At 24.9% G+C, this 22,879-nt stretch overlaps 1 protein-coding gene across 5 annotated transcripts; it reads left to right on the top strand.

Moving 5' to 3' along the window:
- Positions 1-73: 73 nt before the first annotated feature.
- On the top strand, positions 74-17,116 carry LOC122502043. Of its 5 annotated transcripts, none has more exons than XM_043611910.1 (9): positions 74-586; positions 1,755-2,017; positions 3,723-3,937; positions 5,618-6,421; positions 8,572-8,923; positions 11,193-11,601; positions 12,875-13,125; positions 13,649-13,833; positions 15,808-17,116. In XM_043611910.1, the coding sequence occupies exons 2-9, from the start codon at positions 1,937-1,939 to the stop codon at positions 15,872-15,874; spliced, it is 2,364 nt and encodes a 787-aa protein (XP_043467845.1). In that variant the 5' UTR covers positions 74-586; positions 1,755-1,936; the 3' UTR covers positions 15,875-17,116. The 5 variants fall into 5 exon arrangements, with proteins under 5 accessions (XP_043467845.1, XP_043467841.1, XP_043467842.1 ...); XM_043611906.1 differs by having other exon boundaries at positions 1,755-2,035; XM_043611907.1 differs by having other exon boundaries at positions 1,411-2,035.
- The last annotated feature ends 5,763 nt before the right edge of the window (positions 17,117-22,879 follow it).

The following is a 22,879-nucleotide window of genomic DNA, read 5'->3' as shown; positions in this document are numbered from 1 at the left end:
TCTAGTGGTAACTGAACTTTTGTCAATAAATAATATTGGCAAGCCTGTTATAATTGGTTTTATTGGTGTAAGTGTGCATTTATGTGCGCCGTTCGTCGTCTGCAATATTCCTGCATCAAATGCATTTTAAAGGGCAAGTGACAGCTCTCGTTGTTGACAGTCGCGAGAAAAACCTTGCTCCTGATTCGCGAAAATCACTTGCATTATTGGTTTTTTTTCTCCATTATTAACATAGTGATGAGGCTCTTATTCATTCAAGTCAAAACTATTGTGTTAAAACAGAGTGTGTAAAATAGAAAAAAAGGGGGAAAAAAAAATGTGAAAGTGAGGAGTGGTGCAAACGGGAAAAAAAACAGTCCCGGGGATTCAACAAACAAACGGGGAGATAATTCTATAACGAAACGAAAGCAACGCAATAGTAAAATGAAATGAAAACAGTCTATTCATTTTTCTTTCGTTTTGTTTGAGAAAATTGATCCTTCGAATCGGACCATTCAAGTGACGATTCCATATTGATCAATTTTTCTCCCAATGACCATCAGTCATCATCGCGGGGGAAAATTGCTGAAAATTGTGTGTTTAAAGAGTAAGTGTTAAAGTGAAAATGTTTTTTAAAAAAGTGAATCGGCCCTCGCTCGTCCTTTTTTACTCAGTGTACCCAGGTGTCATTTTTTAGTTTTTTGGATTTTAGTCAATATTAGTAGATTGAGTAGATTTTACTTTTTTTATATATTTCTTATTGTCCATTATGATGTCGAGTTCAATTTATCTCAAGTCTCCTTTCAAAGAACTTCCATTGTTTCACTTCCTGGTGATCTTTTATGGTTTTCTGTTTTTCTCACAGCCTCCGCAAAATGAATAAACGCTATATTGCTTTTTTTATTTCTAAAGATTAAATTGCCTTGTGTTTTTTTTCTGAAAACATAAATACGTAATTCCTTTTTTTTTATTAAAAGCTTAAGTTTACAATAAAACTTTATTTGGATTTATACACATTTTGCGTAAAATAGATTCTTTTTTTTCGAACAGTCTTTGATTATTTTTTTTAAAAAGTGATTACTGACTTGACAGAAACTGTTTATCATGCATCATTCGAGATTCTCTCATGCATGTGAAAATCAATCCTCTTAGATTACCATATAGATTCTGTGATTGAATCGCGGATTTTTTATTTAAAAACCAAAAATTACAAATTCCAAGTATTTCGAACTAAGGAAAAATTTTTCCGAAATAGGAAAAAATTATAATTAGAAATTAGTTTATAATGTTAATAGACCGAAAATATCTTTTTCTGATTATTATTATTTCTGACTATTATATTTTCAATTGCTAGCATTGACAATTTTCATTAGAGTTTTTATTGCTACAATATTGATTCTTTGTGTCATTAATTTTTTTTCTACATTCCAGCTGAAAGTAAATTGAAAAGATATTTAAATTGTGGATATTATTGATCCTAAAAGTTTCCGGGGGGTTTCTTCATGAATTTATATCGAGTTTTATGGCTGTGGAAAACATTGTGGAGTATATAACAAATCAGCTGATCGAACAAGAGCGTTTGGTGAATTAGATTTACTTCCAAGTTCCAAAGTTGCAATTAAATCTCCATCCATATATAGAACTCGAAACTGAATTTACTAAAATCAATGTTTATTTCTAACTCCCGTGGAAGGACGTGCAAGTGCCAACTTTTACATATGTTATAAAGAAATAATCATAAACTTTGATAATTAAAGTGAATTTATTTTTTTTAGTGACTCGGTGTATTAGCGGAAATGTATTTTTTTAAAGTGCAGTAAAAAACAGTGAGAAAAAGAAGGGAAAAAAGGATAAAAAAGGATACGAAATAAACAGCAAAAACAAGGAATCAAGAATTATAATTCGGCATGATCTGTGGTGGAATTAAAAGTTGGTCAGAAACATTGGGCGGGGAGGTATGGAAGCGGAAGCTGGTCGTTTGGCTCACCAGGGGTTGCAGCTTACTCTGTCATCCCCGGGAATCCCTGGACTTGAAGTCGTGAGGGCTTTGCACCAGGTATTAAAAAAAATGAATTTTCCATTTTTATTCTACTAAAATTAATCTCTTTTCAAAAAAAATCACGTCTTTCGAAATTCTCCTGACTTTATAAAGAGTTTAAATTTATTAAAATTATTTCAAACCCAAAAAGCAATGACTTTATTAAAAGTACTGGAAAAATTGAATTTTTAAAATTCATGAGAAATGATTCCAGAAATTCAATTATTTTCAAAAGTTATAAAAATTCTTCGCAGAATTTCAATTACGTTCAAAAATAAAAAAAAATTCTTGTCAAAATTTCAAGTATCTTTAAATAAATAATAAAATTCTTCTCCAAAATTCAATTATTTCTAAAAATTTTAATAAAATTCTTGGCAAAATTTCGCAGGAATTCAATTATTTACAAAATTTTTAATAAATATCTTCGAAATAATTCAATTATTTTTTCATATCTGGATAAATTTCTCGACATTTAATTTTCTTCTTAAAAAAAATTTTTCCAGACGTTCTCAAAATAATTTTCCACTGTAAAATTTTATTCTGTTTCTTAAAATTCTCCCGCGAAAGAATTCTTTTTGTCTTTTCATTCGATTTTTCCACGGAAAAATTTCTTTCATTTCTCTTGTGCAAATCTTGTGTTTCCAGATTTAAAATTACGAAGCTTTTGACCTCGATATAAGCCTATTTTTGGTCTGACGGCAACTTAAAGCGAAAGTGACATTAAAGATCAGGTCAAAAATTGCTTTTGGAGAAAAATATAGATATTTTTTGCCAATTGAAAAAATTGAATTCAAATTTTTTATTGGCTCATCAGTAGAATTAAATTAAATTAAAAAAATAAATAAATATAGAAAATTGAATTGAACAAAAATAAATAAAATCGTGAGAATTTTGTTCGATGGAAAGAAAAAAAAGTAATAGTTGTTAATAAAGAGATTCTACGAAATGAATTGCAAGACAATAATTTACACTGACACTAAAAGTTGTCGCTTTAAGCGTCGATTTAACGACACTCGTTGTCGATTATTAAATGTTTATTGCTTGATTTCACTATTAGTGTACCGTTAACGGTTAAATTAACTGTTAATTGTCCCCTCTTCGCGAAAAAAAAGAAGAAGAAGACATGAAATAATTCGTTTCATTGTAAGAACAATATCATAATTATCAAGTTTTTGCGAATTTTTTCTTCTTTTCTTATTTACCAACACTCTAAATCAGTTTATTCGTAAAGAGTCGTAAAAATCTTTTCTAATTCCGAAAACCAATTACGATTAACGAATCCTAAAATTACTCGAGATAAAAAAAGAAACCTGAGCAAAAAATTTAGAGGAAGTTTTTTATTTATTCGAAAAAATGTCGAAAAGTTATTTTCCTGAAAAAATATTGTTTCTAAATTCTTGATTTAGAAAATTTTTCTCATTGAGGACAAAAAAAATTTTTGTTTCAAAACAAAATTGTATTGTAAATCAAAATTTCACATTTTGAGAATTAAAAGCCTGATTGATTGCTTTTTTTGATTTTAAATTTATTTTTAAATTGTAAATAGAGAAGAGAAATTAATATAAAGATGATAATTATTAATTACTAATTTAACAAAATTAAATAGAAATAAATAAAATAGAATTATAAAAAAGGAATTCATTTTTTTTAAATCAAACCATTTTTATAGAATAAATAAATTCATGTTTCTATTTTATTTTTTCAGACAGTAATATCTCTACGCTCGGCATTGGATTCATCTCGAGAGGAATTGCGTCGACTAAAAGAAGATTTTGGCGAATTTTCCGCTGAGAATTACGCGAACGTGGTGGAAAGACTCGCATTGGAAAATCACATATTGCGACGAAAAATACTGAGTAGGAGCAATTTTTCCAGTGATTCTGCAACCAATTCTCCATCTCCTGCTGTAATGATCAAACAGTGAGTTTCTCTCAAAATATACACGTAGATAAATATTTTTCCCAAACATTTCCGTTTATCGACAAAAAAAAGGAAAGAGGAAAAACGGGAAGATACAAAAATAATCCCGAAATACGTTCGCAATTTTTATTTTCATACGTCGAGAGATGGAAAAATAGATTTAAAAAAAAAGTTCTTTTATATTTTTTTTATCGTCATTTTTTCTCCCACGAAAGATTAATTCTTTATTTGGAATTTCTATTCGCATCTCTTTTTCTTTTCTATCTTTAACCTTCATTTTGTTAAATTTTATTTTTAGAAAATTTGCCTTCTGATAAATAATAAAAATAGTTGCAAAGGAAAAAAAAATTATTGAAGATCAATAATTCTATAATTTTTTCTCTTTTTAGTTGTATTTCGTCTTTTTTCTATGTTTTTTGTCAGTAGACTGCGATAGAAAATAAAAACTTAAATTTTACATTCAGAAACTTTATTATTAATATTTTTTATATCGACGCAAAATTATTGTAATTAAAATTTTATTTATATACATTTCCTTCATTTGGACGCTCAGAACTTTAGGATCAAGTTGGATACAATTTTTAGAGTAAAAAAAAATTAGAAATGTGAAAAATATTCACAATAAAAAAATTAAAAAATTAGAAATATTAAAAATAGAATTCAGAATTAAAAATTTAATCAAATCGAAATTTATTTTTCCAAGGAACATAATTAACTAAAAACGAAAATAGAAGGTTTATTGGACTTGTAATTAGAGAAAAATTATTGTTTAATGCATTGCAAAAGGTGTACGCCACTGTTTGGCGTTAAAAACCGGAAGTGATGTCGAGCGGAGTCGCGCCTTTAATGGCATAGAAGCTGTTGCTTTTTTCAAATATTCTAACCAAGTGTTGCATGCAGAAAGAAAGTGTACTTTTTTTTAATATACATATATATGCGAGTTTTCTGAGAAAAGAGGCATTTTACCGTTTGCCGTGAAGTCACGCGACCTGAACTAATTTGCCGATTTTTATTCACCTTTGATTGTTATAAAAATTTTGTTCCTTATTTCATCTAATTCAGAACATTAAGACGAAAATATTTCTTATAAACTTCCACTTTCAATTTTTTCCACCTTCAAGTTTTAATTCTCTCTTTTTTTTCAATAGAAAGTTTCGCCATCAAGATAAAAATTCGTTAATTAATTTTTTCTTTCTACTAATTGAATTTAAAGAGTTAGTTATTGATAATTTTCATGTAATTATTTCATATTTTTATTATTTTGCAGACAATTATTTTATTATTATTATTTTATTATTATTATTATTTTTTTTTTTTTATTTTTATTATTATTATTATTAATTATTTATTAGACATATTTCGAATTTAATTTATTTATAGTAAAAATAAGATGGGTTTTTATATTGAATTCCAAGTGCAGAATATTTAAATAAGTTGTTTCTTGGCTTATTCTCGATTTTATGTAATTCATTTGTTTTTCTTATTCTTCTATTAAAAATGACTCTTTTCGTCATAAAACTTGATTGTATCCAACTGGTGTCAATTACATAGTGCGAAAACGTAATTAATAGCGTATTTTTTTGCGTTGCGGGAATAATTGTGTCAATTTATTTTTTTTGACTCATAGTTTGTAGAAAAAAATTTTTATTTGCCTTATTTAAAAAAAAAATAATTGTTCAGTCCAACAGAGCCAGGGACATCGACAATCATGGACACTAATGAGGATGAAACTGTCGTCGATGGACCAAAAGAGGAGACACCAGAGGAAAATCCAATCGATGAACCACAAGTGTCCTCTTCAATTCCAAAAGTCACGAAGGAATCCTGTGGCGATGATGATAATGATGACAACGCTGTGAAAAATGATAAATCTCCAGATGAGAAAATCGACGATGATCAAGAGAAAATTGATGAAAATTATACTGCAACTGATCATTTAGACGTACCCGATAAGGAATTGGAGGATTTAAGTTTAAAATCAGCGTCGGACGGTGATAATTCCGTGTTCACTGATAATCCCGAGAATCAACAGATTGAAGTTAAACCAAATGAATCGGAAAATGAATCGGAGGAATTGGACGATATTGAATTAATATTCACGACTGATGAGACGGCGTGTAGAGAAGTTGAATTACAGGAGGATTTAGTTTCAATAACTGAGAATGAGCCGTGGCAACAAAATTCGGGACAACCAGTATTATTGAAATATACAAAATCGGCGGAGGGTGAATCATTGGTTTGTAATGGTGATAAGACAAGTTCGGTTGAGGAGGCAATGTCGTCACAAAGTTCAAGTATCGATCGTGAAGAGAGTGTTGATCGTTTTGATGAGAGTTCAAGTACAAGATTGAATAAAATTTGGTCGCAATGTTCGGTGCTTGTTGAGACTGATATCAGTAAATGTGGTGTACTCGAGGAAACTGATTTACCCTCGAGGCATGGAGTCAGACGAAATACACTCGCTGCACCGCCGACGGCCTATCGGTGAGTTGAAAAAAGAAATTTTAAACAATAAATTTTTCTTCTTTATCAAAAATTAAAATTTTGTTTAGTAAATAAATTCGCAACTGTAGAAACAATTTTGTTTAGTAAATTATAAAATTCTTCGCAAGAATTGGATTGTTTATATTAACAATAAAATTCTTCATTTGGAAGTCAATTATTTTCAATACGATTTTAATAAATTTTAATTAAATTTCTCGAAAGAATTCAATTATTTTAAAAAATTGTAATAAAATTTTTCTAGAGAATTCATTATCTATTCTCAAATTTTTTGATAAAATTTATAATAGAAATTCAATTATTTTTATAAATAATAAATTTTTTGGCACGAATTTAATTATTTTCTGTACAATTTTAAGAAAAATTCACAAGATTCAATTATTTTTTTAAATTCCTTAAAAGAATCCAATTATTTTCAAAAAAAAAACTTTAATAAAATTTGTCGAAAAAATTCAATCATTAATTCAAAAGTTTTGATAAATTTTTTTTTAAAGAATTCAAATAGCTTTAAAAAATTGAATAAAAATCATCGCAAGAATTCAATTATTTTTAGTACTATTTTCATACAATTTCTCCAAATTCAATATTTTTAAAAATTTTAATAAAACAATGCGAAGAATTCAATTATTTTCGTAAATAATAAATTTATTTGCACGAATTCAATTATTTTCTGCACAATTTTAATAAAAATTCACGATTAGATTCAATTACATTCAAAAAAAATTTAATAAACAAACTATTTTCAAAAAAGAGAAATTCTTCAACAGAATTGAATTACTTTTCGAAAACTCTGATATAATTCTTGAAAAGAATTCAATTTCAATAAATAATAAAATTGTAATTGACAATTCAATTATTTTAAAAAATTTTGTCAAAATTTTTCGCAAGAATTCAAATTATCTTCATAAGTAACAAAATTCATCACATAAATAAAATTCAATTATCTTAATTAATAACAAAATTCATTGTTGAAATTAAATTATTTGCAAAAATTTTAATAAAATTCGTCGCAAAAATTCAATTACTTTAATAAATTATAAAATTCTTCGCAGAAATTCAATAATTTGAAATCTAATTTTAATAGAATTTCAATAAAGAATTCAATTATTTTGAATATAAAAATAAAACTCTTTGCTAAAATTAAATTATTTTTAAATTCTTCGTTAGGAATCCAATTGTTTTAAAAACAAATTTTAATACAATTTTATAAAGAATTCAATTATTTTGATTTCGATTTGAATTAAATCCTTCGAAACAATTTAATTTATTAAGAAGCAAAAATTTTAATATACTTCTTCGAAAAATTCAATTATGTTCATAAATAATAAAATTCTAATGGAAAATTCAATTATTTTCGAAAATTTCGTTAAAATTCTTCGTAAGAATTCAATATTATTATCAAATACATTAATTTAAAAATTCAAAACATTTAAATAGAATAATTATTAATTAACAAAGAAAACAACGATTATTAATTATAGATTTCTTTTCATTTTCTATTTTTATTATTTGTTTTTCAATTTAGAAATTTCTTTATAGGTAATTTTATTTTCTAAAGTAATTAAAACAATTTCTAGAGTATTTTTTTATCGCTTCAATATATTAAAGTTTAAATTCAGTGAAAACTTTTATTTTCAAACTTTATGAAGAGTTGTGTATAACACACACGAGAAGTTGATCAAGAACTTTTTTCCAACTATAATTTCCAATGCTTTATAACATAATATATTAAAAGTTTTCTTAAAGTTTTATTTATGTAATGAAAGTATTTTCTCTAATTTGAAGAATTTTTCTGCGATTTATTCTACAATTTTTGGTATCAACAATTTTTTTTAAATGAAGACGAATCTTTAAATTATTTTTTCCTTATTTTTTTAATTCAGAGTAATTTAGTTTATAGTAATATATTTTTAACGAAGTAAATATAATTATATTATTTATAATATTTTATTTTTGTTATATTCGTACTTATTTATTTTTATTTATATTTATATTATTTTCGTATTTATTTGTTTTATTTGAAGAAAGCCGAGTCAGGAGTAAAAATTCCTGAATTAGAAATTAATTTTTAATATATTTTGAAGAGAAAAGAGAAAAATAAATTGTAATGAGTATTATTTTGTTTGTTTTAGGCCAATTATTCATAGGGAAGCGCTTGCGACGGGTCGTAGGAAAAGTTCAGCGCCTTTAAGACCGGTGATGGATCGAAATTGTGGTGCAAGACGTGAGTCAGGAGCGCAAACTGATATTTCAGCGCTTCCGGCACAATGGAGATCGGAGAGTTATCTTGCGCACAAAGTGGCACATACTTTTACAACTTTGCCGAGTAAATTTGCACTTCCGGCCGGTATGCCCGGAAGACTACGAGTTAATGACAAAACACGAGAAGCAAGGAGAGTCATGCTCTCGGACATCAGCTTCACCAGCATGGTTCCGGAATTGTCAAGAAGCGCCGATCATCTCTGTCATGATCCTCACGTTCAGGTAAAATATCCCTCAAAACCATTATTTATTTTTTTTTCGTATTCTTAGAAGGAGGAAAAAAATCCCAAAGAGACCGACTGTTTTTCGCTTCTTTTTTAAAAATAATTTTTGCAATTTTCATTCTTTGAAAATTAAATTACTAAAAAAAATGATTAAGAAATCATTCTTTTTTTAGTAATTTAATTTTCTACTTTTAATAACTCTCTAATTATTAACTAAAAAAAATTTATTTGATTCAAATAACCGATTACTTGACTATTATCAATTAAATATCTAATTGAATAAAATAATATTTATTAGAGTCAAATAAATTTTTGTTTATTCAAATACTGAAGTTATTGATTCAAATGCCATTTAATTGACTTCAATAAATATTATTTGAATTTAATTATTTGATTATTAAAATCCAAATAAATATTTAATTGATAATAGTCAAATAATCGGTTATTTGAATCAAATAAATTTTTTTTCATTGTAGAATTTTATTCTAGAGTAGAATTTTAGATATTTAGAATTCTAGAGTAGAATTTCAGAATACTTTTATTAGTTGAAAGAAGGAAGAAATTAATTTCAAAAAATAGATAAATGACTTTTTTCTTAAGACAAAAAAAGAAAATAATAAATAAGTGGGTGTTTTTTATTTTTTTGTAAATTATGAAAATTGAGATGAAATATTATATGGGAGTAAAATTATGTTTTATTGTATAATTAAGTGAAATAACAAAGGAAATTATATTTTGTATATTTATAAAAGTTGTGCGGGCGATTGCAGTAACGCTCGGCCGCCTACAAAACTCCCCTTTCCGCATATTCTACGATTATAAGCAAGCAAAAAAATAAAAAAAAGCATCATGACAGTACACCAGCGTAACGTATACTACAGTTACCGTAATAGCAAAACCGGCTTTTTATTCAATCTCTAGATGGTTACTATAACATTGGTACAGTATATATATAATATAGTGCGCGGAAACGCGTAATGGAGTACGGCGAAGGTCAAACACATCTAATACAAATGAAATTCAAAATGTAATTCACTCCCCCTTGAAATTTACAATTGATGAGAAAATAGAAAAAGAAATTATTTTATTATTATTTTTTTATGAGTTAACTTAATTATTATTTTTATAAATTTACTCTATTTATTGTTTTTATAAATTTATTTATTCTGTTTATAGAGGGAAAATATAATTTATTTCAGCCACGTACAAAAAATTCTAAGAAGAATTTAATTGCATTTTTTTTAATTTTAATAAAATTCAATAATTAAAAGTTTAATTATATTTATTAACAAAGAGGATTTAGTTTAAAAACGTGCTCAATAAAATTTAATGCAAGAATTAAGGGGAGGGGGCGGTTCATTACGTAAAAAAAATATTTATTTATTATAAATCATTTATTTTTTTTTCTTCTATAAATATTTGAATTAAATAAAAAAAAAAAAATTTCTGAATATTGACGTTTAAAACTAGAAAAACTTAATTCTTATTTGTAATTGAAATTGATTGTTGGTTTTTGTTTTTATTTATTTAATTTTTTTAATGAGCATTATATAATCCAGATACAATGTACATTTATGGCGAAGCAATAGATCTAGGACTACATTTCACTAACCCATTTAGCTAGTCTGATTAATGCCACTCAACCGTAACTTGACGAGTCCACACGGAACAATAACCACCTATCAACAATGTGGTTTTCTTCTATTTTATTTTCCATTTCCAATATAATATTTCTTCTTCGCGAAAAAGTAATAAATTTTCATTAAAAAAAATATAATTCTCTCTAGATTTTAATCTTTGTGAAAATATACGTATATATATTGAATATTATTTTATTTAAATAATTTCCTAACAAGGAAAATAATTTCACAAACCGCAGAAACGCAGAAGAAAAAATTGTTTAGAACAAAGATTTATTTCCAGATTGTTATATAATTGTTATTGAAAGTGATACAATTTTTGTTCTTGTCTTGAAATAGAATAATTAATATCTACTTAATACCTGTTGTAACATTTTTTCCCCACTAATAATAATTATTGTGTAATAAAATCCCACGCTTGGATTTACTTTTTCTGTCTCGTCTTCGAAAAGGAAAAAAATGAGTTTATTATATTTATATTTTTTACTAAAAAAATTAATTGAATAGTAAAAAAACAGAACAATACAAAAATAAAATAATACAAAAATCAAATAACAAGAAAATAAATTAATAAAAAAAAATGAAATGATTAAATAATAAATTGTTTTTTTGAATTGAATGTTACAGTCGTGTTATAATGCGCGAGGTTGCGGTCTTCGTACACCGGAAGTGATACGTCGGGAATCTCTGGGATCTCCGGCAGGATATTGGCCGCGCTGCAATGCAGGAACAGGACTTCCGAGTCCATGTGATTGTCGTATATCGACGGATTTGTATCCGAGTCGTTATCGTGGCTCGTTGACGTCAATTCCATCGCCAGGATTGGAAGTTGTTGGCGGGCCATCGCGAAGACATTCGTGGCGTGCGACAGCCGCTTCATTTGATACGTGGCGAATTCCAATTACAACAACATCAACACCACGTCCCACATGGTCATCGATGCCGTCATCGCCCACGCACGTTAATCCACCGCCATCCGTTGCAAGAATATCGAAAACAATTCCCAAGAGGACACGATCAAAAGTCACATTTCAAGGTGCGCGGAATTTTTAGATATTTTCTTTTTACTTTTTACTTTTGGAAAAAAAGGAAAATTATTCCATATAATATGATCCACAAAGTTTTGAAAGTTTAAATGAACGAAATATTTTTTATTACATGACTTTTTCCGACTATTTTCGACTTATTTTCAAAACAGCGACTCTTTTCGACGTATTTTTAAAAATTGCGACTTTTTCGACTTTTCTTCCAAATAATGCAAGAAAATTTTAGTTGCAGTGAATTTTATTACGTTCGAACAAGGTTGCCACAGGTCAGGGATTTTTATTAAAAGTAATGGAAAAAATTACATTTTTAAAATTCATAAGAAAATTCTAAACTTTAGTGTCTTTTTTGTTTGCTTCATAAATTATAAAATTACCACGAATTCTAAACAAAAACCTTCAATTTTTTCTATTTTTAAAATAATTTCTTTTCAAATAACTTATAATTCTTGAAGAACTATCATAAAATTATTATACATAGAAATTATTCAATGAATAATTTTTCTGAAATATTTCAAAATTAATTGAATTTTAAAACAGTTTCGTTTACAATTTTCATAAATAGATAAACTTCAAAAAGTTAGAATTTGAAATTTTATAAACTTTCAATTTTTAATGAATTTAATTAGAAATTTTAAAGAACGTAGATTTTTGAAAAATTTTAATAATTTAAATTATAGAAGAATTTTAGTTAAAAACACTAAAAAAAATTGAAAATTGGAGAAGTTACAAATGATTGCAGAGATTCAATTATTTTCAAAAGTAATTCAATTCTTCGCAAAAATTCAATTATATACAAAATTTTGTTAAAAGTCCTCGACAAAGTTTCAATTATCTTTATAAATAATAAAACTCTTCTCCAAAATTCAATTATTTTCCAAAATTTTAATAAAATTCGTGCAAAAATTTCAATTTTAATAAAATTATCGTCAAAATTTCAATTATTTTTATAAATAATAAAAGTCTTCTCCAAAATTATCAAAACTCAATTATTTTTTAAAATTTTAATAAAATTCTCGTCAAATTTCAATTATCTTTATAAATAATAAAACTCTTTATCAAAATTCAATTATATAAAAATTTGTTGATAAAATTATTAAGAGAATTTTTTTGTGGGTCAGGGAAAAAGTCGAAATTTTACTCCGAAAATACTAAAATCGTACATTAAAAGTTGCTTTTTTCTTCTTTTTTTTGAAAATTTGCACTACTCTAAATCGGCTAAATAAAATAATAAATGTTTGTTTGTTTTTATTTAATTTTTCGTAGATTGTCCAATGACGAGGGGAAGTTTACCGAATCTGAGAACTGATCTGGATATGAGTGGCGATTCCACTGAGTCGTTAATTGACGAGGCGGAAGATTACTTGAGAAGAAGTATTGATTCAATGTTGACTATATCGACTGCGGAATATTGGAACAAACAGCCGCCACGACGAAGAAGAGCTCGTCGACATTCGGAGCCTGATCTCTTTCGTGAATGGAATCCTCCACAGGATGCACGACCCTATCTGCCAAAGGTGTTTAACCACAAACATTTTTCCCCAATTTTTAAAAATGTATCTCAAAATTTTTTTTTCTTCTGTAATTTTCAAAAATTAATTCAATCAAATTTTTTATTTTAATTTGTATCAAATATGCATAAAAAATTCGAATTCACTTAAATGATTTAATTTAATTAATTAATTTTAATTTATTTACTGAATAAATAATTACATTATTCATTTTGCAACGAAAATGGAAATAATTCGAATAGTTTTACAAAGTATTTCAAATTTCAAAAATAGATTTATTAGAAAATATTTCGAGCACCTACTTTTTAATTGTAGAAATATTTTCATTTTATATTTAGAAAATATTATAGAAATATTCTAAATGAAGAATAAAATAGTAGAAATATTCTAAATGAAGAATAAATTAGTAGAAATATTCTAAATATTTGAAATAGTCCAGAAGTATAGTTATAATTGAGTTGAAATTTTTAATTTAAAGGGAAAAGAAATTAATGACATTGTAAATGAGAATTTTTTCTCTCTCTTTTAGATACCTCGAGATCTCAAGTTGGATCATCTTGTAAAAGTAATATCTCCAGAGGGAAAAGTTTTACAAGGTAGAGTTCGATATGTGGGACCTGTCCCTGGACGAGAGGACATTCATGTCGGCGTTGAACTTCCAAATGAAAACGGATCCTCAGATGGCACCTTCCATGGAAGAAGATTCTTCATTTGGTGAGAAATTTTAATCATTAATATTTTTTATCATTTTTTTAACCGCTTGAAGAAATAATTTCTCAGTTATTTTTTTTGAACTAGGTATTATAAATTTGTAAGTGAGAGTTATAATTATTTTAATGTACAAATAATGATTTAACAAATAATTTGGTTATACCTTAAATAATTCAGTTTTAATTTAAAAAATAATTACGTTTTAATTAGAAAAAAAGATTTAGTTATAATTTAACAAATAATTTAGTTATCAAAAAACTATCGATTGCTTGTCAAAGTATTTCGTTTGTTTAAATACACATTTTGTCGATTAATAATAATTGCGAAATAATCAATAAGTTATTTTCCAAACAAAATTTTTTTCTAAAACTTTGGTAATTTAAATTTTTTTCTTTCAAATCGAATTTCGTAATTCTTAATTGAAAATGAAAATTATTATTCGTGATTCGTTTTTTCGTGTAATTTGATTCCGTTTTTTTCTGTTTCGATTATCACGAAAATCACTTGCGAGTACTATTTTTATTTTATTTTATTTTTTTTATTTAACTTTGAAAATAGCTGAGAATATTTCACTGGGTATATATGTTCAACCATCTTTTTAAGAATAAATAGGTGATACTTGGGGAGTTGCGTGACAGAAGCTATTATCCACGTGATAAACTTGTTTTAAGCTTTAAATACAACGGAATTCGAAGTGTTTTGGATAAAATTGCGCGCACGGAGCTGCTTTAAAGCGAGTTAGATATGCATACATTAACATGATAACAATTACGGTAATTCCAACGAAAAATCGTTTTCATTAATAACAAAAAGAAGGCGAACTTTTACTCGTTTTCATTAATGTTTTCAAATTTAGAGACGTTTTTTTTTCTTTTTCTTTTTTTTATTATCAGATTGCGGATGGAATTTAAAGTTCCTTTTCGCCCGACTTTATTTATTTCGGTTTTTATTTATTTATTTTTTCTTTTATTTCTTTTTTTTATTTATGCATTTAGTTCTTATTTATTTATTTACGAAAACGGTTTCGAATACATTGGGTAATTTCTTTACATTTTCCTCGGTTTTTACAAATATTGAATAAAATTTTATCGTCAAATTATTTCTTCGGAAATGATAAAAAAATGACCTCTGGAAAATTGTTTATTACTTCTTTGAAATTTATTTTTTCTCCAACATTTACATAGTTTTTAATTTTAAATATTGTAAGTAATATTTTTAATTTTTCATATTTTATTATCTTCTTTACAAATTTAATTTTCCGTAAATTGCTTTTGTAAATTTTCCTTTACTTTTTTCTTTTATTTTCTGTTTTGTTTTTTTTCTGCTAATTTACTTTGTGTAAATTGGAAAAAATTGCAAATAATAACAATAACAATAATCTGTTGTAGTTTCCCAAGAAAGTCGTTTTGTAAGGTCGAGGATAATGTGATTCATACATCAATTTAACGATTCTTCTAAGTAGATTATTCAAGAATACGATCGTACGAGCATTAATTTTATACGGTACAGAATTTCGAGTAAATTTTGAAGGCCTTGGGAGTGAAAACTCCAAGTCCAATATTGAGAATGGTCGATGTAACCTTGACCCCTTAAGTAGCAAACAATAGGGACTATTTTGAGAAAACTTTAAACAAAAAAATGCGACGAGATTTTTTTTTTCCTCTCTACATAACCATCTTATTCACTGTCTCGATCAATGTTTCGTGAATTAATTATAATTCTTTGGCTTTCATTACAAAGTTCACCAAGTCACGGAAAAATTTTTTTCATTTCAATGATGAAATGTTTCGAAAAATTGTATTTTTGAATTTTCTCCTAAGGAATGAATTTCATGATTAATTTTTAAAAGTGTCTCGTTTTTATCAAAAGTTTAGAATTTTGTCCACCTTTTTTTTTTTAAGGTTTTTACAATTTTTTAAAAATATTTTTTCTTTTTTTTGGGAAAATTTTTAGTGACTGTTTTTCTTTTGTTTACAGTGAGCCGTATCGAGCTGTTTTCGTTCCATTCAAGAAAGTTATATTGGGCTGGTGCATCAATACCTGACCCGAAATTACCTCGAGCGAATTGCCAGCAACTTCCTCGTCAAATACGACGACCACCAATCCGCCACGAATTCTCTTGTCTCAATTCACAATGTGAGGATCGATAAAAAGGTACTTGTATTCGAAATGGAGTCTTTTCTTGATTTCTCGCGTGATTTCAATCTATTATATAATATATCGAACAAAATCGAGAAAACTCTATAAAATACACATACACTACACATATTCTATTTTCAATAACAAAATCCAAAGATAGCTAAAAAAAAGGAATTATACTAACTTTTCAATCAAAAGAAAATTTTTTATTTCAAGACAAAAAAGCTAGAAAATCGAAAGTTTTTTTGAAAAAGAAAAAATACGAAAAAGGAAATTTTAGGGAAAAATAGAAGAAAATTATATATAAAAGATTTTTCCGATTTTACTCGATGGCAAATGCGTAAATTTTTCTGTTGAAAAAAAATCTATTCTTTATCCGTCAAAAAATAGATGTTGTGCAAGAAAATATTAAATGGCAATTTATGCAAACACGACACACTTTAAATCCGGACTCGATCTTTACAGATTTTTTTAGGGATTTCGTAAAATTTAATACATTTCATTTCAAATTAATTTTTCCCGACTAATTTACTCGAATTAGTTAGTAATTGCTTAAATAGAATCCAAATTTACTCAAAAACTAATTATTTAACAAAAATTTAATTTGAGTTTTGAAACAATTGCTCTCGAAAACTAATTTTCGCAGAAAAGAGATTTAAATCATTTTTGAAAAGGATTGGAAACTCACTTATTTGCCGATAATTAATTTGATTTGAAACTTTAGTTTGCAATAAGTTTTCTTCACGAGCGAAATCCTAGGTGATCTAGTCACAGAACGGATAATAAAAGTATAAAAATTCGAAAGACGTGTCCGCGAATTTATAATAAATATATTCAATGTGGAGAGAAAATTAAAATTTCCCATTATAAATGCTTACAAGAAAAACAAAAAAAAAGTCGTTTTCAATTTTTCTGTAATATACAAAAAATTGAAGAAAAAAATTGCAAAAAACAATATGAAGTAAAAAATGAAATAAAAAATGATGTAATTTAATGTACGTAAATATCTATATATTATGTGTATAGCAAGATTTATGGAGCTGTATTTATGTAATGATATGTACCTATTTTTGAGATGAGCGCACTCTGTCGCAATTCACTTTTCTATTTATAGACAAGAATAACAAAAAAAAAAGAAAATATGAAAGAAAAAAACAAAGAAAATAATAATAATTAATGAAGAAAATTCATATCGAGAGGCTGTCACGCTGAACAATTTAAAGAGGCTTTTTAAAGTTAATTAAAAAAAGTTCATTGCTCAAATTTTTCATCTGATAGAAGTAAAATAATTAAAAATAAGTCTTTAGAGAATATTATTTCAATAGCAAGTGTTCCAAAAAATTTTCCTTTTGTTTTCTATTGAAAAAATCTTGAGACTCTTTATTTCTTATGTAAATAAGAAAAGTTGGACGTTTATAAAAAGAAGGGAAAAATATTTTTAAGTAAACGAAAACATACCTTAATTATTTAAATATATAAATATTACCTAAGAATAAAATTATATAATTGTAAAATATTTTCATTTTGTAGATTAAATGAATTAATTTTGTCATTAATTGCATAATAAAAACATAATAAATTTTGTAATTGTAAATTAATTAATTCTGCAATTAATTGTAAATTAATTAATTTTGTAATTAATTGTAAATTATTTATTCTTTAAAGACTTATTTGTAATATTAAAATCGGACAAAAGATCTTCTTTGGTCTTTTTCAAATTATTTTTTATTTCGCTCCTTTTTAAATGAGATTTATTTTATATTTTTTAAATATATTTTAAGTACCTTTTCTTAAAATAATTATAAGATTATTGAATATTATTGTTTTTAGATATTGTTATTTAATTTTTTTTATTTTTTAAATAATTTTTTATATTTTTTTAATAGTTTAAATCTTTTAAATAGTTTTTTTATAATTTTTTAATTTTATAAACAATTTTTGTTTCAATTTTCGAAAATTCTATTAAATTTCCTTTCCATAACATTTTTTGTTTTCGTTAATATTTAATATTTAATTTTTTTTTCGATAGCCTTTGAGCAATGTTCTTGATTTTATGCTCGTGCTAAAATTGATTTCTCTCTCCGTTTGCTAAAACACATTCGCGTGTATATAATATGTTAGAATTTGTACATAATATACGGAAACAGCTAGGAACCAAGACATTTAATCACATACAAGTGAAAAATTTGAAGATGAAAAAAAATTATTATTATTATCGTGTTCTGACGTGCTTAGATTTGAACTGCAATATTATTTTTAGATTAGGTTTTGATTTTTTTATATTTTTTTTCCGTTTTATTATTATTATTTTTTTTATCATTTTGATACGATTTTGTACACACGTGCCTTAATTAAAAACGTCATAACTTTTATTTCTTCAAGGAGAAAATAATTTTTTTTCTCTTCGTTGAATTTATTTTCATAATATTTTTATTAACAATTTTTTTTATGTTTGAATTTTATTTTTGTTTTCATTTTAGATTTAGAGAATTGTTGATTTTTTTTAATAAATTGTATAATTTTATTAAAATTTAATTAAATATAAAGAAAAAATAAGTTTATTAGAATTGAATTCAATTAAAAAAAGAAAATTATTGTAAAAAATCGAATTCAGTGTAATAAAAAAAAATAACTTAATTATAAAATTGAATTCAGTGTCGAAAAGATAATTTTAATAAAATCGAATTCAATTAAAAATTGTAAATTCTATTCAATTATTAACAAAATTATGTTTTTTTTTAATTTTTCAAGGAGAAATTTTTTTTCCTCGAAGTTATGACGTTTTTATCTGAGGCAATAAAATAATTCGGGTAAGATAAAGATTTTTTTTATGCGCCATATTTTCGGATCTCGTTTTACCTGAAAGATCTATTATTTAATTTTGCATAATATCGGGGTACCTGCATTGATGACAATTATCAGTATAATAATTTTAGAAAAAAAAGAATAATATAATTTTTGTTTTTGACGAAAATAAAATCCATGGCTTTAGCAATTAGTTTAGAAAAAGACACCCAAAGTTGACAATTTAATTTCATATATTTTTAATTTGAAAAAACTTTTTTTTTAATTTTTTAATTTATTTTGTTGTAATTTTATTTGTTTTTCGATTATTGTTGCAATTTTTTCCCGACCGGTTTTCTTTGGGTGTTACTTGACTTTGGTATTAGATCAGTATTTTATTTCCTAACGTACTTGATTATTTTTTAATTTCACTATTTTCTTTTTAAATATTTAAACTGTACTTTAGTTTTTAAGAAATAATTTTACATTTTCAAAAAAAGGCTGTACCTGCAATAAGGATTTTTTTCTATTTTTTTTTCGCAAAGCTTGTCGAGTAAGCTTTCTATTTGTACCTTTTTAACACTGAGCACCTTATTTTTCTTGGAATCATTTTGAACGAAAGTAAATTTAGGGAAAAATTGTCCTTTAAAAAAAATTGACTGAATTGCTTTAGGAAAAAAATAAAATTGAGGCAAAGGGCAAAGGTTTTTTTTAATGATAGTAGAAAAAAAGTTGCTTGGTATTTGATATTATGTTATTTTTTTATATTTTTAATGCCATTTTAGTACAAGATTAATTTTATTATTTTTACTATTATTATAATTATAAATATATTATGTATTTAATTTTTAAGACTCTAGGGCGTTATTGTAATATTAGAAATATGTGATCTTACAGAAGACAGTTAAAAAAAATTTATTAACACGTCTTACCGGTGATACGATCCCAATTTATATTTTTATTATTAATTAACAAAGACTATTTAACGTTTCTTCTCTTGAATCTCTACTCGTATACGATTTTTTTCAATTACAGTATTAAACAGAAAAAAAGTAAAGTAAAATTAGATAATTTAATTATTATGTACTCAAAGATTAATTTTTCAAAAATTATTCAACCGAAATTTGATAATTATGTAATTAATAATATTTACGATGATAAAAAATGCAAAGTATTGAAATTTTTATTTATTACGTTAAAAATATTTGAACTTAATTTTATAGTTATTGAAATATTTTTTACGAAAGAGAATAAAACATTAAAATAAAAAGAAAAAATTGCAAATAATGAAAAGAAAAAAATAAATGAAAAATTTGTTTAAATAATAAATGAATTTTTTCTGTTATTATTAATTGTGTAATTACGAATTATTCAACACCAGAAAGTACATTTTTTTATCTCTTTCTCGAACAATATAAAAATATACGAAACGTGTGTAATTTAGAAAAAAAAGTCTTCGACCAAAAATATGTAGAATTTAGGGAATTTTTCGAAACTTTTAATTAACTTTACAAAAAAGAAAAGGTTTTTTCATTCTCTTTGCCTTTGCAAAATGAACTTTATTTTAGAACAGATTTTAGGTACTACAATACAATATATATATTTTTATGTAAATCTGACGTTCGATCAATATTTCCGATCAAGTTTCCTACAAGTAATGGTACAGCGAACATGACGCGCATAATATTTACACTTTCTCCTTTTTTTTGTTTCACTGAAAAAACTATTTTGATATAGTAGAAATTTAAATATTTAAATCAAAAGAAATTTTTTTTTTATTATTATTTACTCCAAATTCTATTTCTATTTATTATTATTTTTTCATAAATTAATGAATAAAAATTTATTATCGTAAATTAATTTATTGGAAATTTTTGCGAAAAAGAAATTTACACTATTTATTATTTTTTAAGTTTGTTTTTGTTTTGTTTGATGAAAAATTCTGATTTTATTATTAGACTATAAATTATTTACATTAAAAATAAAAATAAATTATTCCGTGTAAAAAAATTATCCAAACGCAAAGTTTATATTAGGCGTTAAACTTAAATGCAGAAAAAAACAGAAAAGAAAACTTATAGTCTTAGGTGGTATTGATCTCTGTAATATATAGGGTAAGTGCGGGTATAGTCGGACAGTACTAGTAGTCGGACACTTTCGTGTTTTTTGGCAAATAAATAATAATGCATTGTGATAATTACTTTAAAAAGTATACTAGACGAATGTGTGAAGTTTATATTTTATTAAAATAGTGTTATTTTCGAAAATAATTAAACAATAAATATTTTATTTAATGTTTTAAAAATCATGGTGTCCGACTATAGATACAACCATTTTCGAGTAGCGCGATGAGTGGCACAAAGTTTTGTTGATAATTAATCATAAATATTAAAACTTATAGGGTTTAAATATTATATTAATAACTTCTAATATGCTTTAATTCCATTTTCCAGTAGATAGCAATTAAAAAATTATCTTTTTTACTTTATAAATTCTAAATATCTGACAGATGTCCGACTATAGAAACAAGGGGAAAAAGTGTCCGACTACTCAAGCATTCGTAATTTTTTATTAAAATGTTAATATTTTATTAAATACTCAACTATTTGTAACAAATTTATATGATTTTTAATCCTGAAGAACTCCTTTAATTAATAATGTGCTTATAAACACAGTAGATATTTTCTATTTCAAGAAAAAAAGCATAATTTAAGATTGTATCCTTAAGTGTCCGACTACTAGTGCATTTACCCTATCAATTATTATATTATTATAAATTATAAATATATTAATTAATAAGCGTTTCGAGAAATTGTAGATAATCTTTGAATTCGAAGTTGAAGAATACAGCTAAAAAAAATGTTAACGATAAAAAACAGAATTGTTTTCAAATCGAATAGCGAATTAAAAAAAAAAATGCTTGTACAACTTGGAAGAGACCAAGAAATATGTAAAAAAAATAATTAGAAAATGAAAAATACGTAAATTATAATAAGAACAATTCAAAGAATTAAAAAAAAATGCAAAAATAGCAATCGATATATTTAGTCACAAAGAAAAATTGTAAACCACTTAAAAAAAGAAAAATTCTTCCAAAAAAAAACCTATGCAAAGTGTTTTAAATGTAAAAAAAAAATGATAGAATAAAGATAAGAATTCAAAACAGAAAAGTGTAGCTTTATCCAAATCTTTTTAAAAGAATATACAGTTGAAAAATATAATTGAAGAGATTTATCAGAGTGATTTTGGAATTAAAAAAGTTAAAAAGAAAAATAAAAAAATGTTTTTTTATAAAAATCGTGAAGAAAAAAATGTCTAGTGAAGGAAATTAATTTTTTTTCTTCTCTCCAAAAAACATTCTTTTTTTTAACATTCTTAAAAAATAAATTATTTAATTCATTTCAACAAAATGAAAATTGCGTGTCAAGAATGTTATCGTTGTACCTAAAGTATAAATGTTAACATAAAAAGTACCACTATTCAGCTGCTATTTATTGTATTGTAACGACGGATGATGATCCACAATAAAGAAAATTTGCTTTGATTTTTTTGCTTTTTTATTGCAAAATATATATTCTTTTTGAATTTTACAATTTTTACAAAAAAAATAGGTAATCAATTTTTTTTTAATTTAATTTTTTTTAATAAAAGACAATTTTTTAATTTCATTTCTTTTTATAAAAAGTAGTTCATCTTTAATTTCATTTCTTTTTATAAAAAATAGTTTTCTTTAATTTCGTTTTCTTTTTATAAAAAATAATTCCTTTTTAATTTAATCTCATTTTATAAAAAATACTTTTTTAATTTAATTTTTTTTTATAAATAATTATAATTCGAAGTTAAATATAATGACACTATAAATCCATTTGTTTTCGCTAACCAAAAGTTTTTTCAGATTCATAAAATATTAATATAATGTACAAAATTGTCTATTCGTTAAAATTTTTTTAAGAATAAGAATTTTTCGGAAATAAATTAAAATCGTGAATTAATATTAATTATAATTAAGTAGCATTAAATTTTAATTACAATTGTTTATAATTATATTTTTTACACCATTTTCCAAATTATTGTTATTTACAATTTTTTAATTACTTGTTTATTAATTTTTTACTATTTTTATAAT

Source organism: Leptopilina heterotoma, unplaced genomic scaffold (assembly GCF_015476425.1).
Source record: "Leptopilina heterotoma isolate Lh14 unplaced genomic scaffold, ASM1547642v1 Lhet_22, whole genome shotgun sequence".
In the NCBI taxonomy this organism is placed as follows: Eukaryota; Metazoa; Arthropoda; class Insecta; order Hymenoptera; family Figitidae; genus Leptopilina; species Leptopilina heterotoma.
This window is presented reverse-complemented; position numbering and strand designations above follow the sequence as displayed.